At 60.2% G+C, this 27,963-nt stretch overlaps 1 protein-coding gene across 1 annotated transcript; it reads left to right on the top strand.

Annotated features, from left to right (window-relative positions):
- The first annotated feature begins 191 nt into the window (after positions 1 to 191).
- Positions 192 to 27,949, top strand: WDR91 (WD repeat domain 91). The gene is made up of 15 exons (XM_055143751.1): positions 192 to 362; positions 2,266 to 2,445; positions 3,855 to 4,062; positions 5,591 to 5,673; positions 6,886 to 7,016; positions 8,506 to 8,671; positions 13,290 to 13,445; positions 15,148 to 15,341; positions 16,472 to 16,622; positions 19,127 to 19,221; positions 19,509 to 19,683; positions 23,308 to 23,416; positions 23,976 to 24,088; positions 25,185 to 25,382; positions 27,665 to 27,949. The coding sequence occupies exons 1-15, from the start codon at positions 240 to 242 to the stop codon at positions 27,827 to 27,829; spliced, it is 2,247 nt and encodes a 748-aa protein (XP_054999726.1). The 5' UTR covers positions 192 to 239; the 3' UTR covers positions 27,830 to 27,949.
- The last annotated feature ends 14 nt before the right edge of the window (positions 27,950 to 27,963 follow it).

Below are 27,963 nucleotides of genomic sequence, written 5' to 3'. Positions count from 1 at the left end.
CGGGAAGCTCCTCCCCACCCCCTCCCCGGGGCTGCAAGTCAGCCGGCAGCGGGGCCGGCGGGAGCCGCGGGCCGGCCGCGGCGGGGGGGCGTGGCCAGAGCCAGGGGGCGGGGCCGCAGGCGGGCGCCCGGGCCGCGAGGCGTGCGCGCTGATTGGCGGGCCGCCGCGTGACGCCTCGGCGCCCGGCCCCGCCCCCCCGTCCCCGGCCCGCCGCGGCCGCTCCCGGCGCCGGCGCAGCGATGGCGGAGGCCGTGGAGCGCACGGACGAGCTGGTCCGCGAGTACCTGCTCTTCCGCGGCTTCACGCACACGCTGCGGCAGCTGGACGCCGAGATCAAGGCGGACAAGGAGAAGGGGTTCCGGGTGAGGAGCGGCGGCGGCCGCGGAGGGGGCCCGCGGGACGCTGCCCTGCGGGGCGGGAGCGGCGCTGTCACCCCACCCGGGGCGCGGGGGAGGGGTGCGGGCTGACAGTCGGCATCAGCGCCGGGGCTGCACCCCGACCCCGGGGGCGCCGGGCCCCGAGAGCGGGAGAGGGCAAAGGGGGGCTGACTTTGCCCACGGGGCCCCGCCGATCAGGAGCGTCGCCGAGGCTGGACACCGGGTGCCCAGCCTCTGGTCCAGCGCGCCGGGGCGCACCCCAAGCCTCCCGGGGTGGGGTGCAAAAATGAGAGGGAGGCTTGAGTTTGCGCCACCAAGAGTTGGTTTCCGATGCATGGCCCGTGGCTGCACGGCGGGGTCGGAGGCGGCCCCGGGTGCTCACTAGACTGGAGCCTCGTCGGTGACTTAACGGGCAGTTTTGCTTCTGCTTTTGAGAAAGACCTTGGTGCGCGTTCAGAAGCATTTTGCACCTCCCTCCGCGCCCCCCGCCCCCACCTCCTGGCTCGGACACAATGCTTTTTCTTTTTTTTTTTTCTTGAGAAGTTCTTAGATTTCTACCTGTGTGTTGGTGCGTTTGCTGACACCAAGTGGTAGCAGGCAGCTCTCGAGAGATAAGTGGGGAGAGGCGGTGAGCCAGGGGGGGAAGGAAAGGAGGGAAGAAGGCAGTTCCAGGCTTGCTCACCGTCACTCACTCACCGCTCAGCTCAGCCCTGCAAGCCTCAGAGACCTCCGGCTGTCGGGCAGGGGGCATTGTGGCTGGAAGCTCCGGCTTGTTCCAGATTGTGAACTGTGATGTGATGGCACGTGCCAAGTTTCTGACGGCAGTGGCTGATCCTCTCAGCCCTGGCCAGAGTCCCTTTTGGTGATGCTTTGATGCCTTTGTTTTGCGGTCGTCCCTTCCCCCCCCCACCCACACACACACTGATGACTAGGGCTTATTCCCAGCCCTGTGCCTGGAATCACCCCTAGAGAAGCCTGGGAGACTGTGTGTGAGGGATCAAGCCCGGGTCAGCACGGTGCAAGGCAAACGCCTTCCCCCCTCCCCAGCCCTCCTTCTCCGACCTGTGCTCTGAATGCCTTGCAGGAGGCGTGGGTGCCTTTCATAGAGAATCCCGGGACCCTGTGGCCATGGGGCCCGGGGATTGCCCGCCCCACTCCTTTATTACTGTCTGAAAGCTAACGGTGCTGAGAGAGCAGAGTCAAAATGCCGCTGCCCTGTTGCTTAAGCCAGAGGCCAGTCCAAGACCCTGACACAGGCCAGCTGTCCGGGGAGAGAGCACTGTCTCTGAGCTCCAGGCTCAGTAGGGCTGCGTCACGGGTCAGACATCAGCCGAGGGGGCAGCGAGGTTTGGGCACAGGCGTGTGAATGTGTAGCTTCTGTTTACGACCTTGGCAACTTCAGGGTGGGGGATTTGGGTAAGTACTAAGTAACTCCCTCAGAAACTTCTTACCTGCCTGGGGTGGAGCAATAGCACAGCGGGTAGGGCATTTGCCTTGCACGCAGCTGACCCGGGTTCGATTCCCAGCGTCCCATATGATCCTCTGAGAACTGCTAGGGTTGATTCCTGAGTGCAGAGCCAGGAGTAACCCCTGTGCATTGCCAGGTGTGACCCAAAAAGCAAAAAAAAAAAAAAAAAAAGAAAAGAAACTTCTTACCTGCCTTAGTTACGACCTTCGTAACTCCTGGGTGGAGGGGCTTGGGGCCATACTCAGCCGCGTTCAGGGCTTACTCCCTGTCACTGCTTGGGCGACCCTGTGCGGTGCTGGGGGGGTCGCCACATGCAAGGCAATCACTTAGTCCTGGAACTGCATCCAGACGGCGCTGCACGGGGAACTGCACGCTTTGGAGTGAGGGGAGGACTCACCCAGCCCCACTTTGCCTCCCCAGGTGGACAAGATCGTGGAGCAGCTGCAGCAGCTGATGCAGGTGTACGACCTGGCCGCCCTGCGGGACTATTGGAGCTACCTGGAGCGGCGCCTCTTCAGCCGCCTGGAGGACATTTACAGACCCACCATCCACAAGCTCAAGACCAGCCTCTTCCGCTTCTACCTCGTCTACACCATCCAGGTGCTCCCCGCCGAGCGGTTCTCTGAGCTAGAAAAATATTTTATTATTTCCTTTCTGCCTTGCGACAGGGAGCTTAGGTTTATTGGGTTACTCCCATCACAGTGCTCCCACTTCTCTGTGCTTACCTGTAACCTCTTTCTTTGTGCTCTGCTTCCCCAACTGTCAATCACTTTTATCTCCTAATCAGACTCTGTAGCACTGCACTGCACTGTTGTCCTATTGTTCATTGATTTGCTCGAGCGGGCACCATTAACGTCTCCATTGTGAGACTTATTGTTACTGTTTTTGGCATATCGAATACGCCACGGATAACTTGCCAGACTCTGCCGTGCGGGTAGTATACTCTCGGTAGCTTGCTGGGCTCTCTGAGAGGGTGGGCGGAGGAATCGAACCCGGTTTGGCCGCTATGTTAACGTGTAAATAGTGCTTTTCTCTTCTTATGTCCTTTGCATAGTTAATTTAGAGCAATGTCCTTTTTTTTTTTTTTTTTTTTTTTTTTTGCTTTTTGGGTCACACCCGGCAATGCACAGGGGTTACTCTTGGCTCTGCACTCAGGAATTACTCCTGGCGGTGCTCAGGGGACCATATGGGATGCTGGGAATTGAATCCGGGTCGGCCGCGTGCAAGGCAAATGCCCTACCCGCTGTGCTATTGCTCCATCCCCTAGAGCAATGTCCTTTTTGTATGGACACAGGAAGACAGTTAATGCTATGCTTTTGTAACTTGGGAGTTATTTGACTCTGAATAATATTCACTTTGGGGCATCTGTTTTCTCAACTTAAGGGCAACCATTCAGTTGCCCTTAGTTCCTAGCACCTCAAAAGCAGGGTCCCTACGAGGGACTGGGTGGACCCAGGGCAAGCTGTGAACTACCCTGACAATTTTTTTTTTTTTAGGCCCTTGGGGAGGATTTTGTTCCTTTAGGCCAGGGAAAGGGTGAAACCGGCACCACGCAAATTATTCTCCGTTCTTTTCCTGCCTTCTTATTTACCTCCACTTTTCATCTCCTGGTCATCTGACTTGTCTTCCTCATTCCCGTTTCCGCTCTTGTGTGAAGCCGGCAAGACTGGGTGGTGTCTGAGAGAAGGGAACTAGCTGGGTTAACCTTTGCCTGATAAAGCTGATGGCAGGCGTGGTTCCCGTGGGCAGCTTGAAAGCCAAGGCGGCATGCCTCCTCAGGATGGCATTTGTCACCAGTGCTGTGGGCTTGCACAGGCTTTGAAGTGCCGAGAGCCCCGGGAAAGAGTGAGAAGAGTGAGGCTTCTCTGTCTTTTATCCATGGGGGGGGGGCGGTCTGCCCTGTTACCTAGCAGGCACCCCCTACCCCCCCGCCCCCCAGGGGCAAGACTCCTACCTGCGCGTTTCACACTCCCCGCCTTGTCCCCTCTTGTCCCCTCTTGTCCCGGCAGACCAACCGCAACGACAAGGCGCAGGAGTTCTTCGCGAAGCAGGCGGCGGAGCTCCAGAACCAGGCGGAGTGGAAGGATTGGTTCGCGCTGCCCTTCCTGCCCTCCCCGGACACCAACCCCACGTTCGCCACCTACTTCTCTCGGCAGTGGGCCGACACCTTCATCGTGTCCCTGCACAACTTCCTCAGCGTGCTGTTCCAGTGCATGCATATCCTCTCCGGGGGCGAGGATCCCGGGCCGCTGCCCTTGCTGCCACCGCCTCTCCCACGGGACGGCCCCGGGCTCCTGGGCCTGCGGCCGGCGAGGTGCCCACACACTCAGTGGTGGTCGCCCCCAGGGAAGTGGAAATAGAGGCTTAATTCTGCCGCCAAAGGAGTAGCTGAAGGCCTGGCCCGGCCGAGACGGGAAGCTTTGGGTGGGGATGGGGGGGGTGGGGGTCTGATGTGTCTCCCCTAGAGGGGCCCCCAAATAGGGTGTGGGGGCTTCTCAGTGGACAGTGGGATGCTAGGCAGCTGCTGCCTCCTGCAGCCAGCCCGGGGGCAGGCCCTGAGACCCCCAGGATAGCAGCCGCCGGTGTTGGCCATGGGGAAGTCACTGGGGACACTTCTGAGTGTCTGTGCCCGGGTCACCCTCACTTTCCGGTGACCTCGGGGTTCCTCTGCCTGCTGGACACCAGGGAAGCTTTAGGACTGTATAGATGGGGGTGCCAGGGAGAGAGTGGGAGCAGTAGAGCAGATGCCTAGAGTGGCAATGTCCTGGGTTGACTCTCTAGCACCCCCCCACCCCACCTCCCAACATCCACCCCTTGCACCTCTGGGTGTTGCCCCCCTGTGTGGCCCCCGTTCAAGAAGATCCAGAGAGATAGTCCAGAGGGCAGGGGATTTGTCTGGCATGCGGCTGACGTGGCTGCAGTCCCCGGCGTCCTTCGAGCCCCCCAGGGTTGACCCCTGATAGAGAGAGACCTGGGTAAGTCCTGAACGTCTCTCGGTGCGACTCAAACACCAAAACAAGAAGAAAACTGTGGGTGAGAGAGCGTGTGACTCACGTGCGCCCTGCTTTGTCCCCGAGAGCCTGCCGTCCAGGGCTCCGAGACCTTCCCCTGCGCTCACGCTGGGCTGGACGTGTCGGGGAGAAAGAGGAATAGTCGGGAAGGTGCTGAGAACCGGGGTCTTCTAGAGCCCCGCCCCCAGGGAGCCCAGGCGGGGGGCGGGGCGGGGGCCTGTGAGTTGCCCTCTCTCCAGTTTGACCATTCTTTCCCCTCTTCTGCGGTGGCCCTTCATCCCAGGGACCCTCAGAAGCAGCTGGGAGGGGGCTCGGGAAAGAGGTCCCAGGGCGACACTTCTAGAAAGTGAGAAGCTGTCACTGCACCCTTTAGGGACAGATGTTTACCCCAGAGCAGCTCAGGCATGTGGGAGGCACCACGGATCGTGTTGGGGTGCTTGGTGCCCCCGGGCCAGCTCAGGCATTTGGAGGGCACCCCTCATGGTGTCGGGGTGCTGGGATGGGACACGCCTGAATCCAGGGCGGTCTGGGTGTGGGGCAGGGCAGCTGCCTGCAGGTGCACCCGGGCTGGCGTGGGGTTGATCGGAGCGGAGAGGGGAGAGAGAGCGTTTCTGACGCTGCGAGACCCCCCCCCCCCGCCCACACATACACCCACTCAGATCCCGCCCTGTGTTGGGGGTGTGGGGAAGCCTTGCACCCGTTTCGTTGCCGGCATGTTCTTTAACTGCGGACACCAGTGCCCGTGATCCTGAACTTTGATGCCGAGTGCCAGCGGACCAGCCAGATTCAGGAGGAGAATGAGGTTCTGCGCCAGAAGGTGGGTTTGGCGGTGGGGAAAAGGGGGGTAAAGCGAGACCCTGACTGGCGGGGGAGGTGGTGGCCAATAGGAAATTTTCTCAGACCCACCTCCCCATTCCTTTCTTTTTTCTTTTTTTTTTTTGCTTTTTGGGTCACACCCAGCGATGCACAGGGGTTACTCCTGGCTCTGCACTCAGGAACAACTCCTGGCGGTGCTCAGGGGACTATATGGGATGCTGGGAATCGAACCCGGGTTGGCCATGTGCAAGGCAAATGCCCGACCCGCTGTGCTATCACTCCAGCCCCCTCCCCATCCATTTCTCACCTGTCCCTGTCCTTGCTGTTTGCAGCCCTGAGTGGGTTCAGAAGACCCGGTTATTCTGCCACCCCCCTAAAATGCTAGGTGCAGGGGACTCACCCTGGCCTCGATACTTTCCCCTGACGAGCACTGCTCTGTCCCGGAATGACCTTATAGGTTAGATTTTTTTTTCCTCTTTTTGGTTTTTGGGCCCCACCTGGCGGTGCTCAGGGTGTAACTCGTGGCTCTGCACTCAGGCATCAGTCCTGGCGGGCTTGGGGACTCGGGGACTGGCCGCGTGTGAGTGCACTGCTGGCTGTACCATCAAGTACAGCAGGTTAGATTTTTTTCAGAAAAGAAGTAAAAACTGTATAAGTTTTTTTTTATGTGTGTGGGGGGTGGGGAGAGAGGTTAAGATTCTTGTGTTTATGTGTTCAATTTTCTTCAGGCAAAAGGTTATAAATGCTTAACTTTATTTAAAAAAAAAAAGTGTGGGGGAGGGGAATCAGGACTCACGAGGCAGAGCGCAGGGATCGCATGTGTGAGGCCCTGGCTTTGATCCCCAGCACCAGGAGAATAAGTACAACCTAAAGAAAATGCCCTCTGGAGGCCCTAGGAGGTCCTAAGCCGGATTCTGTGGCTTCCAAGAGCCCTTGGTGAGCTGGGGGGCGGCTGTGATTCTCAGCGAACTGAGCAAGAGACAGAGTCAAGTGGGAAAGCCAGAGCAAGTTCTAGGGTGAAGAAAGAAAAGCCCCTTTGTATCGCTGCCGGCTTGGGGTTTCTCGCCCCACTGGCCCGTTTTGTTTTTCCTCATCCCCGAAGCGAGCAGCGGATGACACGGGCCGCCGGAGGGCCAAGCCGTGAGGCCGGGTGGGCTTGGGGGTGAGTGGGAGGAGGTGGGGGCCCCCTTTCACTCTGCTCCCCCCGCCCCAGCTCTTCGCGCTCCAGGCTGAAGTCCACCGGCTGAGGAAGGAGGAGCCGCAGCCCGAGGAGGGGGAGGCCGTGGTCCAGCACAAGCTGCCCCCTTACGTGTCCAACATGGACCGCCTGGGGGACTCGGAGCTGTGAGTGTGTGCCCCGCCCCCAGCCCCGGGGCCCTGCCCCAACTTCAGGTCCCCCGCCTGCCCACTGCTCCTCCAGGGGCCAGGGGAAGCCCAGCCACCACCGCGCGCGTGTGTGTGTGTGTGTGTGTGTGTGTGTGCGCCAGGGGAAGCCCAGCCACCGAGGGAGTGTGTGTGTGTGTGTGTGTGTGTGTGTGTGTGTCGAAGCCCCTGGCAGAGGGGAGCAGGGGGCGGTGTGGTGGGCTCTCAGAGGGCACGCCAATTGGGAGGGTCCTACCTGGGCAGCCTTCAGCACCTGCCAGGTCCTGCCAAAGACCCCTGGGACAGTCGTGAGGGCAGCGTTGGAGGAGGTGGGGGAGGCTTGGGACGGGTCCCCGCGCACGGTTGGTGAGCCCAGCTCTGCGCTGGGTGGGCCGGTCTAGTTCCCGAGTGGGCACCTTCGCTGATGGGAAGGAGGTGCCAGACCAGAAGTCATTCCACAGGGTGGAGGACAGGGCCAGAGAGATGGTTTGGGGGTCAGGCGCATGCCGTGCACGTGGCTCGACACGGGTTTGGTCCCTGGGACCACACGGCCCTCTGGGAGCAGCCCTTGATGTCCCAAGTGCCACCAGGCTAATCCCTGGCACTGTGGCCCCTGAAAGCATCCTGTCCTTGTGCCCAGGCATTGAACCACCTTCCTGATTGGCCCAGAGAATGTCCGGAGGGGCCCCTGGACCTTCTCAGTTCTGCTTGAGAGCCCACCCCGCCCCCCACCCACCGCCCAGATATTGAGGAGCTATGTTCAGGAACTGTTGAACTGTAGAGCTGTCATCCCGTTCTTCATCGATTTGCTCGAGTGGGCACCAGTAATGTCTCCATTGTGAGACTTGTTGTTACTGTTTCTGGCATATCAAATACGCCACGGGGAGCTTGCCAGGCTCTGCCGTGCGGGTGGGATACTCTGGGTAGCTTGCCAGGCTCTCTGAGAGGGATGGAGGAATCGAACCTGGATCAGCCGCGTGCAAGGCAAACGCCCTACCGGCTGTGCTATCGCTCTAGCCAGTGTTCAGGAAAAATAAAGAAAATGAGGCAGAGTTCATTCCAGTGCTCTATCAGTTCTGCCCGGCTGAGCCAAAATGCTTTAGCACATCTGGGAACGGAAGGTGGACGTGCGTGAGCTTGGTGCTCGTGCTTCGAGCTCAGTCAGGTCTTGCAGTGTGGACGGGAGCCCTCCAGCACGGCCGGTCCTAATGCGTTCCCGATGCTCACAGGGCCTGTGGTGGCCATGCGGCCCAGGGGTGCTCAAGGCAGCCCGGCCGGCCCTGCTGGACCCCGGAGAGTGTCCGTCCAGGCCAGCGGCTCCCTCTAGCACAGGACCTCAGAGCAGGGATAATGCCACCTTGCTAGCCCTGGCCCGTGAGCCTGATGCTCGGACCCAGTGCTCCCGAGATCTGCGCTCCGGGTCCTCCCCGTGAGCCCCGTGACGGACCCCTTGCTGTGTCTCTCGGGCCAGGGCCATGGTGTCCAGCCAGAGGAACGCGGCGCTCTCGCAGTCCCCTCGAGTCGGCTTCCTGTCCTCGCTGCTGCCGCAGAGTAAGAAGAGCCCCTCGAGGCTGTCGCCGGCCCAGGGCAGCCTGCAGACTCAGAGCACGGCCAAGAAGGAGTCCTCGAGCAGCCTGGTGAGTGCCGGCCCACCCGCAGGCCTCTGCCATCTGACTGGGCTCCCCGCCGCCCTGCTGGCCTGGTGGAGACCCGCCCCACCCTCCCGTTGGGTGGGTTTCTTTGGCGGGCAGGTGTATTTCCCCCAGGCCCCTTTCTTCCTCCTTCCTGGCCTCTCCCCGGCTGCCAAGCGGAGCCTCTGCAGGACGCAAAGCAAAGTGCCAGCAGAGTGGGTTCGAGAAGATTCGGGGGGTGCGGCCTCCGGGGCGTGGGTGTGGGGCTGTAGGCTGAGGGAGGGGGCCGGAGCGCAGACCCAGGTCTGACCTTGGCTTTGACCGCTAGGTTGACCTGACCGCTGCCCAGCGGGGGACTCCAAAGTCTGGGGGATGCACAGGGGAGGGGACAGAGGACAGTGAGACCCCCCTGAGCCAGCCCCCTTGCTCCTGGAGTGCCCGAGTCCCGTGACCCGAGTGTGGATCTGTGTCCTCTCGGAGTCCGGGAGGTTTTCATCCGGCAGAGTCTTGGGGGAGGACTTGGGAACGGGGTTTTTTTTTTGCGAGATGTTGGATTTCCGACGCTGCCAAGAATGTTGGCATGCCTCGCTGGTCTGGTCTGGAAGCTTCCGGGAGGATTTCTCTCATGGTAACTCGGGGCTCACACTGCCCTGGGGACATCCCGGCAGCCGTGGCCCAAGAACGTGCTGCTCTCGGGAAGGCCCGAGGCGGGGCGCCCCAGCCCTGGGTCTGTTGCACAGCCTGAGACCCTCATCCTTCTCTCCGGAGTGGGTTGGTGGAAATTGCCAGGGTCGCTGCCGTCCTCTCCTCCAGCTGCCAGAACAGACGCAGCTGTGGGGTCTGAGTCCCAGCACCCCCCCTCCCCCCGCCTTGGGGATTGGGATTGTTCGGGACAGAAACTGAGTCGGGTGCTGGCTAAGGAAGAGCCTGGGCGGGGAGGCTGTGCAGCTGCTGTGTCCCCCGTGCCGAAACCCACCCCAGCCTGCTCGCCCTGGACTAACAGCACTAGGCTGGAGAGAGAGTACAGCGGGTAGGGCGCTGCCTGGACGTGTCTTCGACCCGGATTCAATCCCCAGCACCACATAGGGTCCCTGCGCCCTGCCAGGAGTGACCCCCTGGCATCAGCAGGAGAAAGGCCTGAGCACTGCTGGGTGTGACCCTATATACCCCTCCCCCGCCTCCCCATTCACCAGAAACCAAAATTTCAAAAGTAATAGGGGTCGGAGAGAGAGTACAGAGCTTACAGCGCTTGCCTTGCGTGCAGCTCACTTGGCTTCGGCCCTTGGCACGGTGGTCCCTGACCCTAGCCAGGACTAGCCCCAAACCCAGCCACTCTCCCCTCAATTTGTTTAAATTTTTTTTATAGAATCACCAGGAATTAAAAAATTAGAGTTGGGGGCTGGAGCGATAGCACAGCAGGTAGGGCGTTTGCCTTGCACGCAGCCGACCCGGGTTCGAATCCCAGCATCCCATATGGTCCCCTGAGCGCAGCCAGGGGTAATTCCTGAGTGCAGAGCCAGGAGTAACCCCTGTGCATTGCCAGGTGTGACCCAAAAAGCAAAAAAAAAAAAAAAAAAAAAAAAAAAAAAATTAGAGTTATTCATAATTTTTCGGGCATACAGTGTTCCAACACCATTCCCTTCACCAGCGCCTACTTGCCTCCACCAATTCTTTTTTTTAAGTAATAATAATTTTTTTTTTTTTTGCTTTTTGGGTCACACCCGGCGATGCACAGGGGTCACTCCTGGCTCATGCACTCAGGAATCACCCCTGGCGGTGCTCAGGGGACCATATGGGATGCTGGGATTCGAACCCGGGTCGGCCGCGTGCAAGGCAAACGCCCTGCCCGCTGTGCTATCACTCCAGCCCCTTAAGTAATAATAATTTTAACAGTAGTATTCCTCAGGGCTGAACAATAGCGCAGAGGGTAGGGCGTTTGCCTTGGCCTCGGCTGAACGGGTTCGATTCCCAGCATCCCATCTGGTCCCCCAAGCACCACCAGGAGTAATTCCTGAGTGCAGAGCCAGGAGGAACCCCTGAGCATCGCCAGGTGTGACCCCCCAAAAAAAAGCCAAAAAAAAAAAGAAATTAGTATTCCTCTTCTCTGGGGGAGAATTTAGTGGCTCCCCGAAGGCCTCAAGAGTATCTGCCGCTCCTGTGACCTCCAAGCGCCCAACACAGTTTCGCAGTCGTTGTTGAGTTGTGAAGGTTCTGGCCGGCTCGGGTCCGTCCTTGAGGCAGGCCTGAGACCAGAATGCAAAAGGCGCTCAGCACCCCGAGGTCTCAGGCGGGCCAGGCGTCAGGCCCCGTTCCCTTCCCCAAGGGTTTGCCTGAAATGCAAAACTTCCGGTCCTGTGGAATGTGGCCCTGAGTGACTCAACAGCTCCTTGACCGAGCAGCCTTCCCTGAGCAAGGCCCTCGAAAGGTGCGCCCAGAGGGGGTCACTCAGCAGCGTCCCTGGGATCATAGGCGGGCGCCGAGGCAGCGGCGGGACACGGGCCCGGGAGGGTGTGTTGCAGCTCCTGTCCTAGAGTGGGAGGGCAGAACGTGTCCAGTGCCGCCTGCTTGCTCGCCCGGCCTGTGGCAGGGCGCAGAGCGAACGGAGCCCCGTTTCCAGAGCCGATGTCTGCAGTGCGGAAAGCACAGGAGTCGGGTGATTGGCTGTTATTTTTTTTTTTCTTTTTGGGTCACACCCAGCGATGCACAGGGGTTACTCCTGGTTCTACACTCAGGAATTACTCCTGGCGGTGCTCAGGGGACCAATTGGGATGCTGGGATTCGAACCCGGGTCGGCCGCGTGCAAAGCAAACGCCCTACCCGCTGTGCTATCGCTCCAGCCCCGGCTGTTATTTTTATTTTTAAACATTCATTTAAATATTTTTGCTTTTTGGGTCACACCCAGTGATGCTCAGGGGTTGCTCCTGGCTCAGCACTCAGGAATCACTCCTGGCGGTGCTTTGGGGGACCATAGGGGATGCCGGAGGTCGAACCCGGGTCTGCCACGTGCAAGGCAAATGCCCTCCCCGCTGTGCTGTATCACTCAGGCCTCAGTGCTTATGGTTTCAGGGGCTTGTCTCGGCGGAGTGTCTTCATTGTGAAGACAGCAAGGAGCTGGGGAGGGCTGCGGGTTTGAGAGTTGGAGGGAGGGGGGCCTGTCAGGTGTGCCCTGGCCTTCCCTCCACCTGTGCTCTGTCTTCCGGCCGGGTGCTTCCCGAGCCCCGGGACACTCTTGGGAGTTACATTAGCAGCAAATAGCCCTTAATTGGCTGTGATGTGAAGAGATCCAGCCGCTGGCCCAACACTGTGTGCTGCTCTTATTAGTGTCTAATTACCACCCAGCACCCTGAGCAGCAGCGCACGGCAGGGCTGCCCCGGGGCTCCTCCCGGCCGAGGAGTCTGCTCTGTGTGTCCCCGGCTGGGCCTGCTTTCCTGCGGGCTCTGGGCAGGCCGGCAAAACTGAGCTGGTTTTAGGGTTGTGGGTTTTTTTTTGTGTGTGTGTGTTTTGTTTTGTTTTGGCGAGGGGTGGGGGCAGGTGGGCATGCCTAGAGGTGCTCAGGACTGCCTCCTGGCTCCGCACTCAGGAATCACTCCAGGCAGTGCTCATGGGACAGTATAGGAGTCTGGGATTGGGCCCAGGCAGCTCCGTGCGAGACAAGCACCCCCCTGCTGTGCTCTCTACCCTCCCCCAATCATTTAGCTGCTAATTAAACCCTATGATGGTCGACTTTTTTTTTTTTTTTGGCTTTTTGAGTCACACCTGGCGATGCATAGGGGTTACTCTTGGTTCTGCACTCAGGAATGACTCCTGGTGGTGCTCTGGGGACCATAAGGGATGCTAGGAATTGAACCCGGGTCGGCTGCGTGCAAGGCAAACGCCCTCCCTGTTGTGCTATCGCTCCAGCCCCGATGTTCGCCTTTTACTATTGTGTGCAATTTTCTTTCCCTCCTTGCGCTGAAATAAAGTGGAATTTTTGACCTTTTTACTTTTTTTGGGGGGGTGGGGCTTTATCTCGCTTGCTCGGGGCTCACTCCTGGTTCTCTGCTCGGGGCTCACTCCTGGCGGGGCTTAGGGGAGCCCCGTGGGGTGCACGGGGATCGAACTTGGGCCCGGCTGTGTGCCAGGCAGGCTCCTTCCCCTCTGTACTCTCTCCCGCCGCCACCCTCCCTGGTCCTGAGGGTGTAAGGGGAAGCCGCGTGGATGGGTCCCGCCTAGGCCTCCGCGCTCTCTGGGTAACGAACTGCCCCCTGCACCCTTCAGAGCTGCTTCCAGCCCGAGGCCACGCCACACACTTCCCAATCAGACCTTGGAGTGTATGTTGCGTGACAGGCTCGTCTTTGACACTGACACGTGGAGTCAGTGACGATCATGTTACCACCCCACCGAGTGCGGTTCTGACCGGATCAGGCCTGACTCCTTCGCCTGTACTCGCTCCTGCCCGAGACTGACCCTCTCCGAGCCCATCAGGAGGCTCGTGCCCGCGGCGAGGGGTGACTGGCCAAGGGTGGGACCCCCAGTGGCTGTCTAGAGAGAGGAATGCGCTGACCGCTTTGCCCAGCCAGGACCCCCGCCAGGAGCTGGGCAGGCGGGGGAGAGGCCGCTCACGGCCCGGCGTGTTGTCCCCAGAGCGCCAAGGGGAAGGAGCCGGCGTGCGGGCCCAAGGACGCCAGGAGCCTCTTCAGCGGGCTGGCCTCCGGGGAGTCCAGCTGGTCGCAGCACCGGCAGCGGCGCCTGCAGGACCACGGCAAGGAGCGGAAGGAGCTTCTGTCCACGACCCTGCAGGTGCGTGTGGCGGGCGGGGCCGTGGGGCTCCCGCTGGGGGATTGCCTTGGCGTCCCGTTGGGCTGGTGCCCGGGAAGTGCCAGCCCCCGGCAGTGCTCCCCTCGGCGAGTTCTGAGCTTCCGCTGGTTTGGACCCTGCAGGCCGCCTCCTTCCTCGGGCCAGCCGCCCGCGTGTTCGAGACCCGCGTCCTGGGTGCACCCCGGAGGGGCCGGACTTGCTTGCACACGGAGCACTGTTCTCCTGCACCCCCCGTCCCCACTCCTGCGGGGGGCCCCCCCTCGGACCATGGACCTGCCCCATGGCTCCTGCAGGCCAAGCTCGGGGCTCCCCTCCCTGTTGAGTTCAGGGCCGGGAATCACCAGGGCCTGCGGTCACGGCCCTCAGGAGCATTCAAGGCAGAGGCCGGTGCGGACGACCTTGTGTCTCCCTTGGGACACCATGTCCCGTGGGGCTGCCTGCCTGGGGAGGGCATGTCCACCCGGTCCCACCCCCACGTGGGTCCCTTCTGGTGCCCATCTGCCTGGGCCCAGCTGCTCCCACAGGCGCCGCGCAGCACCCTGAGGCCGGTGCGCCTCGGTTTCCCCTGTAGAGTGATTCTTCCTGCCACCCTGGAGAGCAGCAGCAGGACTTTGTGTGTGTGTGTGTGTGTGTGTGTGTATGTGTGTGTGTGTACACACGTGTATGCACATGCTAGGCTGAGGCCCTGGAGAGCAGCAGGCTGTGTGTATGTGTGTGTGTGTATGTGTGAGTGTGTGCACATGCCAAGCTGAGGTTCTGGAGAGCAGCTGGCTGTGTGTGTGTGTGTGTGTGTGTGTGCGCGCGCATGCGTGTGAGCATGTATGTGAGCATGCCAGGCTGAGACCCTGGAGAGCAGCAGCAGGACTTTGTGTGTTTGTGTGTCTGTGTGTGTGTGTGTGTGTCTGTGTACGCACATGCGAGGCTGAGGCCCTGGAGAGCAGCAGGCTCTGTGTGTGCGTGTGTGTGTGCGTGCACGCACATGCATGCACGCACACCAGGCTGAGGCCCCATCCACCTGGCTTCCATGTGGGCATGCGGGTGGTCACCTGCTCACCTTTTCCAGGGAGACAGACGTGAGATCCCTGGGAAGCCGGGGATGGGGGGGTGCCCTGGTGGGGGGCCTCTGGCTCCATTGTCACCTGAGGTGTCTTTCTGGGTCACACCCAGCCGCTTGCAGGGGTCGCTCATGTTCGGGGGACCCTCTGCAGTACTGGGGATGGGACCTGGGCCTCCTGCATGCCGGCACGTGCTCAGCCACGGAGCCGTATCTGGCCCAGGGGTCTCTCCCTGTATGCCCGGCCGGTCACCCCAGGCTCTGGGCAGGCCTTCGCGCAGGTTGGCACTTGGGTCTCGGGGCCCCGCTGGCTCCCTCTGCCCCTCGCAACTTCCTGCCAGGGGACAGTCCGTGTGCTGCTGCTGAGCTCGGGTGGGCGGGGGCACATCTGAGCGTGCATCCCGCCTCCCTGCCCGCCGTGCCGTCTCAGGCCGCCGGGGGGCTGAGTGTGGGCTGTAACGGGTGGGCACCCCCCGGCCTGAGTGGAGCTGGGTGCTGCCGTCCATAAAGAGAGCTCGGCCAGCAGACCGTGGTGCCCTGTTTCTGGCGGGGGCAGGGCCTGGCCTTGCCAGACCCCCTCCTGCCCCCGTGCTGACCCCTCCCGCTGCCTGTCCCGCCTGTCCCCCACAGGGAGCCGACAGGAAGCCCGAGGCGGGCACTGCAGAGGCCGAGCCCTGTGTGGAGCTGCACGTGGAGTCCATGGAGACGCTGATGCGGGTCCCCACGGCAGGCCCCGAGGGGGGTGCGGGGCGCCCCGAGCAGCCCTTCATCGTGCTGGGCCAGGAGGAGTACGGGGAGCACCACTCGTCCATCATGCACTGCAGGTGCGTCTCCCCAGCTGCTCGTGCCAGGCGAGGTGGACGATCCCCATAAACCCAGAAGCCCCCCGAAGAGTTGGGGGGCTAGGCCGCTGCTGTCTGGGGGTGTGCTCGGAACTGCCTGTGGCCTGGGTTTTACATCAGGTTCTTTTGTTGTTCACCCCCATACATACATACACACCCAGACACACACGGACACACAGGCACACGGACGCCGACACAGACACGCGCACACACACATGCACACAAACACGGACACACATGTATACACAGACACCCACAGAATCAGACACACAGATACATGCGCGCACATACATGCACACAGGCACAGACATACAACACACAGACACGCACACAGACACATGTATACACAGACACGCACACACAGACACGCACACAGGCACAGACATACAACAGACACATGCACACAGATACATGTACACTCAGACACACATGCATACAGACATGCATACAGGCACAGACACACACGCACACAGAGACACGCACAAAGACAGACACACAGAGACATATGCACACAGACACACACACATGCAGACACACATGCACACATGCAGACACACGCACACACAGGCACACACATGCACATGTAGACAGATGCACACAGACACAGACATGCACACTGACAGGCACACACAGACACATGCGTGCGCACAGACCCACATGCACAGACTAAGTGCGCGCGTGCGTGCACGCGCACGCGCACACACACACACACACACACACACACACACACAGTCTCCATTTGCATTGACCCTGCTGCTGCCTGCAGGGATGCACGGTGCTGTGTAGGTGTGGCCTTGCAGGAACTAACCAGACAGGCTGCAAATCGCAGAGGGCAAGTGGGTGCCATCCCAGGGTCACTTGCATCCCAGCCTGCCCGCGCTCCTGCCCCCAGGCCCAGACACAGCAGGGGCTCCGTTCATGCCCGGCATACGGAGAAGGACTGTTTGTCGATCTGGGACACACCCATCCTGGACGTGGAGGCGTCTGAGGGGTCCTGCTTTCCAGGGTCAGCAGAGTCGGGCAGGCCCGTGTCTGGGCGGTGGCGGGAGAGACAGGCAGACCGGACAGGGCTGCTGACGCCTCCCACCACCTCCCACCCCCTCTCCCTGCAGAGTGGACTGCTCGGGGAGGAGGGTCGCCAGCTTGGACGTCGATGGGGTCATCAAGGTGTGGTCCTTCAACCCCACCATGCAGACCAAGGCCTCCTCCATCTCCAAGTCCCCCTTGCTGTCGCTGGAGTGGGCCACCAAGCGGGACCGGCTGGTGAGTCACATCCGGCCCCCTGCTCTGGCTGGGCCGGCCACGCAGTCCCCCTTCCCTCCCCCTCTCCCCAGGTACCGGCTGGCAGGGCGACCTGTCATGTGCCCGAGGCCGCAGACATCAGGACCCCGGGGAGAGACCCTCTTCCTGTCCCCTGATCTGCGCTGTCAGGGTTCCACATTTCCAATATTCTCACCTGCTCCTCTTCCCGTGGGGCTCTCCCTGCGCCAGGCAGCCTCAGCTGGTGGAGGGAGGGGGGCGCCATTCAGTCGGCGGCCCCCCGGAACCGCAGTACGCGTGTTCCCTTCCCGTGTAGATTCTAGTCTGTAGTTGAGGAGATAAAAACCAACACATTGCTGGTTCTTCTGTTGCCTTCCATGTTGGGGGGCTCGTACCAGGAGACCTAAGGTGGGTAAACCTTGGTCTGCGTTGCTTTGTCTTGGGGTTGGTTTGCTTTTCGACAGGGTCCAGCAGGGCTGGGGATGGAGGTCTGTGGCAGGAGCAGACTTGGGCCTCAGACGAGCTGATGCTCTAGCACTTGAGCTGTGTCCTGGGTGCAGACCTGTTTTTTCTCATTTTCTTTTTGGGTCACACCCGGCGATGCACAGGGGTCACTCCTGGCTCTGCACTCAGGAATTACTCCTGGTGGTGCTCAGGGGATCATATGAGATGCTGGGAATCGAACCTGGGTCGGCCGCGTGCAAGGCAAACGCCCTCCCCGCTGTGCTGTCGCTCCAGCCCATGGCGCAGACCTTCTTATGTTGATGTCTTTGTGACCTTTGACAGCGGAAAGGATATCTTTCCGGGGATCCCAAGGTCCCAGGTCTCATCCTGGGGCAGTTTTTATTTGACGATGGGATACTGAAGTGAGACAGAGAAAACTGACATCATGTGGTGGTGGGACAGGAGCAGCAAGTGGGGACGGCTGGGAGTTAGAGCAAAAACAGGTCAAGGAGGTGGAAGGGACTTTCCTTCCTCTCACGCAACCAGGACACTCCCCAGGGAGCTGATCTAGCCCCCTCCCCGCCCACAGGCGCCTTTAGTAGGATTTACACCCGTTCAGAGTGGGTGCCCATGTCTTTATTTTGAAATGAAGCTCCTTTTAGCTAGATTTTACTAGATCAGCAGCGGGGTCCCTTGTGTCTTTACTGAAGGGCCACGGCGTTCTATCTCTCCGCTTCCTGTGTTCGGTAGTTTCTGCCACTTCCCTCACCCCGGGGGAGGGGGGTCGATGGCGATGGGCAGGTGAAGGAAGGAACGAGGGCCAGGCTGATTGGTCTCAGTTGCAGTTTATTCCATTCCCATCTCCATTCTCCTCTGCTTCTCCTCCTGCTTCTCCCTCCCCCTTGCTACTTTATTCTCCTTCTCCATCCCACTTCATTCTCCTTCTACCCCAGCCCTCTGTTACAGCCTAGTGAAATCCCCAAGCTTCAGGGGTTGGGGCTTACACATAAGTGTGGTCACAATCGGGGTAAAGTTCTTCCCTCAGGGGAGGCTTCTTCTAGGACAGATTCTCATCCAGCAAGACTGACTCTCCCAAGGCTGAAATTCCAACTGTGGGTGTGTTTATCCTCTCCCTAGTTCAACAAACACATAAACATTCATAATATTAATCATTTTGTATGGACACAGTAAGAGAGACATTTAACTTCACTATACATTAATCAGAATTGCTCTCCTGAAGACATCTCGATCTCAGACTACAGTGCTCAGTCCAGATTAGTCTTTTCTATCCCCAGCAGGGTCCTAGTCTCGTCGTTACTTTTGGATCATGACAGCATTTGTCCATGATCATGCTCTCAACTTATAGTTGAGTATCGTGGCGCTTTGTCCTGGCCCATTTTTATGCCAGGGTAGCTCACAACTTGCCCTGGGTCCGTTCAGCCCCTCGTTGGGACCCTGCTTTTGGGATGCTAGGAACTAAGGGCAACTGAGGCATCAAGAAAGCAGATGCCTGGGAGGAAATATTATTCGGAGTCCCAAATTACAAAAACATAATATTAACTGTCTTCCTTTGTCCATACAAAAAGGACACTGCTTTAAAGTAAACTATTCAAAAGATATAAGGAGAGGAGAAAGGCAGTATTTCACTCATACATATAGAATCATAGATTTCTGAGGAATCTGCCCTTACAAGTTAACAGAGTCTGATTAGGAGGAAAAGATGGTAGACCAGTTGGGGAGGAGAGCGTAGAGAGGAGTTTACAGATAAATACAGTGGAATGGAAGTGCCTCGGGAGCACTGTGGTAAACCTGAGCTCCCTGTGGCAAGGGAAACAGGACGTACCACTGTTATCCTACAATACTTAGAGCTGCATTCCAGTAAACACAAGAGGAGTGGAGGTGCTTCAGGAGCAGTGTGAAAAACCTAGGCTCTCTGTAGCAAGGGAGAAAGGACAAACCAATGTTTTCCTACAGTCTCTGATCCCCTTGTGACCCACCTGCCCAGACCTTGTCTCTCAGACATGTGCCCTCTCTAACCCCGTATCTGCCTGTGGTCATTGCAGCTCTTGCTTGGCAGTGGTGTGGGGACTGTGAGGCTGTATGACACGGAAGCCAAGAAGAATCTCTGTGAAATCAACATCAATGAGGACATGCCCAGGTGAGCACAAGGCCACGCCCCCTGCCCCTGGGCCTGCAGTTCTCATATGCCCCGCCCCTTCCTGATATGCCCCGCCCTGACACGCCCACTCTGGCTTATGCTCCGCCCTGGTCACGCCCACTACGAGACACCACGCCCACAACACCCTCTTTTGTCTATGCCCCGCCCCTGGCACACCCACTCCTGGTACTGTCCCGCCTCTGCCAGATACTCCCTACCCCCGGCACCCTCCCCATTGTCCCAGAAGCCGTCCTTACTCTGGGGTCCCCCAACGTGTATTGTCACAGGATCCTGTCTCTGGCCTGCAGCCCCAGCGGGGCCTCCTTTGTGTGTTCGGCTGCAGCGGCAGTAGCGCCCAGCCTGGCCTCCCAGGTGGACACGTCGGGCCCCGAAGGCGGCAGGAGCGCCCCGCAGGTCCCCGGCCGGCTGCTGCTGTGGGACACGAAGTCCATGAAGCAGCAGGTACCCACGAGCGCAGCCCCCTCCTGTTTCCTTCGTCCACTTCTTTCCTCCATCGTGCTTAATTGCGCCTTGGTGTGCAGCGTGCTCGGAGAGCAGAGTCCTTTTCTGCTCCTCCCGGAAAGTTCTGTCACGCCACCCATGACAGCCTCGCCATTCTCCCTCCCCTGCCGTCTGGGATCCCCTTCCTCCACTTTGTGACCCTCCACCCATCGTCTCGGTGACGTCATCATCGATATTTCTAAGGTACAGAGACTCCCAGATCTTTATTGAGCTCCAGGGCTTACGCATTAGTACCTCTGTTGATCCATGTCATCAGCCTAGTCCTGTGGCGTTAGGGCTCTCTTGGTGGTGGACATTCTGTGGGTTTGGGGCATGTCGACGCCATCCTAGTATCCTACAGGACATTGTCACCCGCCAGGATCCTCTCTACTCCGCCGTTCTACCGTCCCGCCCAATCCTGGCAGCCTTGAATTTTTTTTTTTTTTTTTTGCTTTTTTGGGTCACACCCAGCGTTGCTCAGGGGTTACTCCTGGCTCTGCACTCAGGAATTACTCCTGGCAGTGCTCAGGGGGACCATATGGGATGCTGGGAATCGAACCTGGGTGAGCTGCGTGCAAGGCAAACGCCCTACCCGCTGTGCTATCACTCCAGCCCCAGCCTTGAATTTCTTTTTTCTTTTTTTTTTTTTCTTTTGCTTTTTAGGGTCACACCCAGCATTGCTCAGGGCTTACTCCTGGCTCTGCACTCAGGAATTACTCCTGGCAGTGCTCGGGGGACCATATGGGATGCTGGGAATTGAACCCGGGTCAGCCGCGTGCAAGGCAAACGCCCTCCCCGCTGTGCTATCGCTCCAGCCCCAACCTTGGATTTCTTGTCTCTTAATAGGTCTTCTTCCTTTCCGGGTGGGCGCTGAATGGGCGCCCGGAAGCCATGTCCTGAGCGGGCCTGGTGCTTCAGTGCTTGGCCCACCCACGCTCAGGGCCCACCAGGGTCATATCTGGCTGCACTGGGGGTTGAACTCGGGGTGTCAGGCATGCAGAGCTGTGCTCCCACCCTCTGGGGCAGCCTGGGGTCATGACACTGAGTATTCAGGCTCCTGCCAGCCTGCCACGCTGGGACCCCCCCGGCCTCAGGGTGACCGCGCGCCTGAGTGCCTGTGTCTTCAGGAGGGGACCAGAGCCGCCTCTGGGCTCCCTGTCGTCATGAGTCACGGTGGCAGCGTGGCACTGTGTCGGGGAGCGGGCACTGCCCAGAGGGCCCAGGGAGGTCGAGTCCGCCTGGCCCCGCAGAGGCGTGTGGTGTTCCCACTCGCTGCCCCGGTGGCACTGTGTGTCCTGGTGACTTGGTGTTGGTGACCAGCAAGGATTTCCAAATGTTTCCTGATATCCAGGGACGCTTGGAGCCTGTCCTTTTTATTCTGTCCTTTTTATTCCTTTTATTCTCCCTCCCATCGGCCCTCTCACTGTGCCCTCCAAACCCTGCTGCCCAGACATTCCTGTGGGCTGTATAGGAGCAACCCCGAGACGCTGCAGAGGGAGCAAACGGTCACTTCGCCCCCGTATTCAGGGGCCCCGGCTCCTCCGTCTCAGGCACGGAACTGCTGAGGGACCCTGTCTTTTTTTTTTTTTCTCCTTGTGCTTTGGGGCCACACCTGACTGCACTCAGGTGTCACTCCTGGTGGGCTTGGGGGACCTGGCAAGCACCCTACCTGCTGTGCTATAGCTCTGGCTCCAGAAGACCCCTGTGGCCTCGAGGGGCGTCTCCTGAGGGGGTGTCTGCCCTTCCCCAGACCTGTCTGTGGATCTGACGTCCGTTCCCATTTGGACATCTCCCGGCTGTCTGCAGCCCCTCACGGCCACCCTGGCTACTGGGCTTTCTCCTCTCAGTGCTCTATCTTGGCGCGTGCATCCCACTTTGAAGTGGGCCGTCTTCCTGGACCTGCTCTCCCCTCCCCTCTCCTGCAGACCCACAACCATCCGTTTGACCTCCGGAATATGTTCTCATCCAGCCCTTGGTTGTTTTTTTGTTTTTTTGTTTGTTTGTTTGTTTGTTTTTTTGACAAGGGGAGGGAGCTTGTACACCAAGCAGTACTCGGGATTACTCCTGGCTCTGCACACAGGACTCACTCCTCGTGGTGCTGGGGGTCCATATGGGATGACGGGGATCGAACCCAGGTTGGCAAACACCTTCCCTGCACTCCCTCTCCAGTCTCTGAGTCCAGCGTTTTTCTGCCACCTGTCTGAGGCTTGGTGCTGGTTTGCAGGCACTGTAAGCCACGTGTCTGGGGTATAACGGTGGGCTGAGACCCGGGACAGGTGCCCGTCCACAGGTGTGAAACTGTTGAGGAAACTGCCAGCATCTGACCACATCTCTGCATTTCCCAGCCGGCGCCTGAGCCCGAGCCCTGCTCTCTCGCGCCCTCTGCTGGAAACCTGCAGCATCTGCTCGCAGGGTGGCCCCTTCTTGCAGGCCGTTCCTACCCTGCCTCGGGCCTCCAAGCTGTCCTGCTCACGCCTTCAGGCTGCCCTCCGCTGGTCCCCCGGCCTCTGGCTTCCGCCCTGGGTGCATGCATCTCTTCTCTAGAGCTTTCTTCTCTCACTCTGACAAAAGTCTGCCCGCCAGCATTTCTTTGATGCTCTCTCTCGTACAACCCAGTGTCATCCAGCCCCTCTCCGCAGTCAGCACCTGTTTCCCCCGGGAGCACTATTGGGGATTTGTGACTTTGTTCGTGACTTTGAAAATTTCTAATGGGAGGCTGGAGCAATAGCACAGCGGGTAGGGCGTTTGCCTTGCACATGGCTGACCTGGGTTCGATTCCCAGCATCCCATATGGTCCCCTGAGCACCGCAAGGGGTAATTTGTGAGTGCAGAGCCAGGAGTTACCCCTGAGCATTGCCGGGTGTGACCCAAAAAGAAAAAACAAACTGTTGTCCTGTTGTTCATGGATTTGCTTGAGCAGGCACCAGTAATGTCTTCATTGTGAGACTTGTTGTTACTGTTTTTGGCATATCGAATATGCCATAGGTAGCTTGCCGGGCTCTGCCGTGTGGGCGGGATACTCTTGGTAGCTTGCCAGGCTCTCCGAGAGGGATGGAGGAATCGGACCCGGGTTGGAAAAAAATTTAAAAAATTAAAATTTCTAACAGAGCGATAGTACAGCGGGCCAGGCATTTGCCGTGCACGTGGCCGACCTGGGTTTGATCCCTGGCGTCCCATATGGTCCCCAAGCAACGCCAGGAGTGCAGAGCCAGGAGTAACCCCTGAGCTTTGCCAGGTGTGACTCTCTCCCCCTACCTCCCAAATAACAACAAATAAAATTTCTCACAAAATACTGGTTTGCATAAAAGATACCTACAGGTCTGGTAAGAAGAAAAATGTTAAGACGAGCACTTAAAATACCGCCCCTGGGCCAGAGAGATGGTGTGCAGAGGGCAGGGCAAGTGGAACCCAGGGCTCAGTCCCCAGCACCCCCTCCGCTCCCCCGCGCTCCAGGAGTGGTCCCTAGCCACAGAGAGAGCCCGGAGTGAGCTCTGAGCACATTGGGTGTGGCCCCCCAAATGAACACACGAAGGGGCTTCCCTTGAGCGAGGCTTCACTCTGCTCTGACGTTTCCGTCCCCTGCAGCTGCAGTTCTCCCTGGACCCGGAGCCCATCGCCATCAACTGCACCGCCTTCAACCACAACGGGAACCTGCTGGTCACCGGCGCGGCTGACGGCGTCATCCGGCTCTTTGGTAAGCGTGGACGCTCTGCCTCCCCCCCCCCCCCCGCCCCCGTGGACTCCCCGCCCCCCTGCCACTGTCCCGGGTCTCCCCAGACGCCCTGGAGTCGTGTGTCCCCTTTTCTGGAGGAGAAGATCATGCAAAAGACGGTGGTGGCAGGACTGAGCTTCGGGCTGTTCCCCAGCACCCTCCTGGGAGAGTCCACGGAGGGTGGGGGGGAATAGAGCCGGGAGGAGAGGAGATGAGAGAGGGCCCGGCCCCTCGGTGCGGAGCGGCCGTTCTCCCCACGGGAGCATCTCAGCCAAGCTAAATGGCCCAGCTCTGGCTGCTCCAAGGTCCTGGGGTCAGGCCTGCCCCAGGAGACTCCCAGAAGCTGCTGGAGTGGGGGAATGGGACTGGGTCGTGGGCAGGTACCTGGGACGGCCCGGGGGAGGGAACAAACGCTTCTGGTGAAGTTAGACCCCGTAGCAGAGTCGAGACTCGGCCCAAGGGACGGGGCTGGGGCGCGGCGTGGCGGGGCGAGCCGGGCTGGGTGCGGGAGGGTGGGGGCTCAGGCGCTGTCCGCGCGCAGACATGCAACAGCACGAGTGTGCCATGAGCTGGCAGGCCCACTGCGGCGAGGTCTACTCGGTGGAGTTCAGCTACGACGAGAACACGGTGTACAGCATCGGGGAGGACGGCAAGGTAGGGCGGGCGCGGCCCCCGCTTTGTCTGCGGTGAAATGGGGGCGGGGGGAGCGGGGGCGTGGCAGGGAGCACTCCCCTAGGATCTCGGGGGTCTCTGAGCACTTGAGAGCCGGCCTGCTCACTCTGGCACGGGGCGGACCTCCTCCCCCCCTCTCTCCTCCCCCCTCCCTCTCTCCCTCTCCTTTCCCTCCCACCCCACCCCCGTTTGGGCATTATGATTTGCAAAACAGATACTAAAAGGTTACCAGGCATACCCCTTTCCCGACTTTCAACGCTTAGCTCCTGTCCAGAACGACTGTTTCCAGCTGTTATTGTCATACTGTCCCTTCTCTGTCCTGACTGCCCTTCGCCCGCCCAGTCAAATGACAGTCTGAGCTCGCGTTTGTCTGCTGGGCTTTTGGACTTTTGTTTATCGACCCTCAGGAGGCCCCTGGGCCCTTCCCGGTGACTCCCAGCCAGCAGGTCTGGGGTTCAGTGCGGGAGCACCCCAGCATTTGGCGGGACCTCGGGGTTGCCCCCAGTCCTTGCTTGGGAGGACCAGGTGGTGCAGGGATGGAGCCAGGGGCCAGCTGTGTGCAGGCCCGGCACCCCTGCACTGACTCCCCATCTGGAGAGGTTCTCAGTGGCCTGTCCGGGGCTTGGCTGCAGGCCGAGGCCACTGACCGTCATCAGGCCCTGTCCAGTTGGAAAACTCCAGCTGGAGTCTAACCCGGGACTAGTGACAGCCCTGTGACCGTGCACTCTCCGGGTGCAACCTGGGGCACTCAGCGGCCTCTGCCCTCCCCTGGGCCGCGGCCAGAGAGGACGTTCAGGCTTGGACAGGAGCGAGCCAAAGAGGGGAGAGAGAGAAAGAGGGAGAAGGAAGGGAGGGAGGGAGGAGAGAGAGAAGGGAGGGAGGGGAGGAGGGAAGGGAGGGAGGGAGGGAGGAGAGAGAGAAGGGAGGGAGGGGAGGAGGGAAGGGAGGGAGGGAGGGAGGGAAGAGAGAAGGAGCAGTGGTGGGGAGGGAGGGAGGAGGCGGAGAAGGGGAGGGAAGGGGAGTGGGAGGAACTGTGTTGGGATGGGCAGGGAGACTGTGACCGGCCTTGTGCTTGCAGTTCATCCAGTGGAACATTCACAAGAGCGGCCTGAAGGTGTCAGAGTATGGGCTCCCCACGGACGCCACCGGCCCCTTCGTGCTGTCGGGGTACAGCGGCTACAAGCAGGTGCAGGTCCCGCGGGGCCGGCTCTTCGCGTTCGACTCAGAGGGCAACTACATGCTGACGTGCTCTGCCACGGGGGGCGTCATCTACAAGGTACTGGGCGCTCGTGTGTGTGTGTGTGTGTGTGTGTGTGTGTGTGTGTGTGTGTGTGTGCGTGCAGGTGGGAAGCCCTCCCCCTCCAAGGTCCGGGCCCCCTGTCCCCACGCCCGCGTGGCCTCTTGGTCCCGGGATGGACAGTCCCTGGGCCCACCCACCTCCCTCTGTGCCCGGGAGCCCTCTCCGTGGCGGGGAGCAGGAAGGAGTGAGGGTGGTGGGGACGTATCCCTCCCTCCCCCAAATACAGGTGGTGGTGTCAGTGTATCATTTTCCTGGGAGGGCTGGGCACTGAGACCTCGAACCCAGGTTCAGATTGGGAAATCTGGGGCGGAGGGGTGTGTTGTCCGACCCCAGCGGGAGCTGCCGCTCTGCTTTTGAGCCCCAGGTATGGGCCGGAGCTGCCGGATTTCGGGTCCTCGTTCGCCTCCTGCCGTCCCTCGGGTGCCTGGGCCCGGGTTTGAACTCTGCTGTCCACCCAGCTGCTGCCCAGGGGGCGGGTTCAGTCTGGGGAAAGTTTTTTTTTTTTTTTGCTTTTTGAGTCACACCCGGCGATGCACAGGGGTTACTCCTGGCTCATGCACTCACAAATTACTCCTGGCGGTGCTCGGGGGACCATATGGGATGCTGGGAATCGAACCCGGGTCGGCTGCGTGCAAGGCAAACGCCCTACCCGCTGTGCTATCGCTCCAGCCTCAGTCTGGGGAGAGTTTGCCATCAGCAGTAGTTGCATCGCGCCTGGGGTAAAACTCACTGTCTGCGATACTGCCCCTGCGCAGAGCTGCGGGTTCAGTCTGAGGCATTGAGTCACTGGGGGGGGGGTCTCCCCTGGGTGCCCCCGCAGGGAGTGGGCTGTGTGCTTGGCCTGGCACTGCGGGGCCTGTGGGCTTGGGGACAGAGAATGAGATCCCAGACTCCGCACAGACAGGAGGAGGCGGCCAAAGATCCCCAGCGGAAGAGGTGGGGGGTGGGGGGTCCTCGTGGGCTCTGGGTCAGGGCGGAAGGCAGGCCTGGCGCCCCCGGTGGGAGGATGGAGTGTCAGCCTGGCTCGGGTCCCAGGAACCCCAGAGGCCTCCGCTGCGAAGCCCCCCTCTCCCCATGAAGGCCCGCGGCTGACCCCGCCTGCTCCTCCGTATTAGCCCCATCACTTCTGTCTTTCTTTTTTTGGGGCAGGGGGGTCACACCCAGCGATGCTCAGGGCTTATTCCTGGGTCTGCCCTCAGGAGTTGCCCCTGGCACTTACGGGCGGTGGGGCAAGTGCCCTCCCTGCTCTGCTATCCCCCCACCCCCGTTTCCTGTCCAGGCTGTGGGGACAGCCAGGAAAAGGCTGCTTTCAGTCTCACCCCCAGAGACCCCGGTGTGCCTCGGTGGCCCTCCTGTGTCCCTGTGTTGTGTGCACACGTCTGTGGTCGGTCAGACCCAGGGCCCACCCCCGCCTCGCGCCTTGTTCCCTGGCACATCCCTGGTGCCTCGTTTTAGTTTTACTCCTGGTGGGGGGGGGGGGGGCGTGGCAGTGCTCTTCCCCCTCCTCCCCCCTCCCCCTCTGTATTTTATTTAATTAATTTTTTTCTGACCACTCCTGCTGGTGTTCAGGACTTAACTCCCAGCCCTGCACTGGGATCACTCCCCCGGGGCTTGGCAGGGCCCTCTGGGGTGCCGAGGTCGAACCCGGGCTGGCCGTGTTTGTGAGACTCGCCCTCCCCGCCGTGCTCCCTTGCCTGCCCTGTGTTCTAGTTTCACCCTCGTGGCCTTTGCCCACTGTCCTGACCACTCCGTGGGGGTTGCAGGTGGGCTCCTCCAGAACCCCTCACGTGTCACCGGGGGCTCCACTCTGCGGGGTCTGAGGGACGCCTGGCGGCCTCTCGGTCTAGAGGCGGTTTCGGGTCGGGGGTTTGGGCCCCCTGTGTGTCTCCTCGTGGTGCCTGGCGGGCCTGGGGCTCACTCCTGCCTTCCTTCCCGTGTCCCTGCTGCTTTCCATGCCCGGGTCCGAGGGCGGGACAGCTGTCCTCCACAGAGGCCATCCTCAGTCACGGGGGCAGTTGGGGGGCCCCGGGGTGACCAGGGGAGTGTCCGGAGTGGAGCGGGGACTCTGTGGGGCCGGGAAGGCATGTCCTGCTCCGTGCAGTGCAACGAGACGGGGCGGGGTGGGGGGCGCTGTGCATGGGGCACCGCCATGGGGGTGATTGCATGCTGCGTGGGTGGTTTGGCCGCGGGAAGGGCCCGAGTGGACGTGTCCGCACAGGGCCTGCTGACACCCTGTCCTGTCCCCTCTCCTCTTGCAGCTGGGCGGGGATGAGAAGGTTCTGGAGAGCTGCCTGAGCCTGGGTGGCCACCGCGCCCCCGTGGTCACCGTGGACTGGAGCACAGCCATGGACTGCGGGATCTGCCTCACCGCCTCCATGGACGGCAAGATCAAGCTGACCACCCTCCTGGCCCACAAGGCCTGAGCCCCCGGAAGCAGTATAGGCCCGGGGCCGGGAGAGACTGTGGCCGGGCACTGGCCCAAGAGGCCACCCCGGGAGCCTACCCTGGTCCTTCTTTTGTAAAAAAAACTACTACAGAGAGTGCTCTTGTGGTGGCC

Source organism: Sorex araneus, chromosome 1 (assembly GCF_027595985.1).
Source record: "Sorex araneus isolate mSorAra2 chromosome 1, mSorAra2.pri, whole genome shotgun sequence".
NCBI classification, from domain to species: domain Eukaryota; kingdom Metazoa; phylum Chordata; class Mammalia; order Eulipotyphla; family Soricidae; genus Sorex; species Sorex araneus.
Note: the sequence above shows the minus strand (reverse complement) of the source record. Positions and strands in the feature narration are given on the sequence as shown.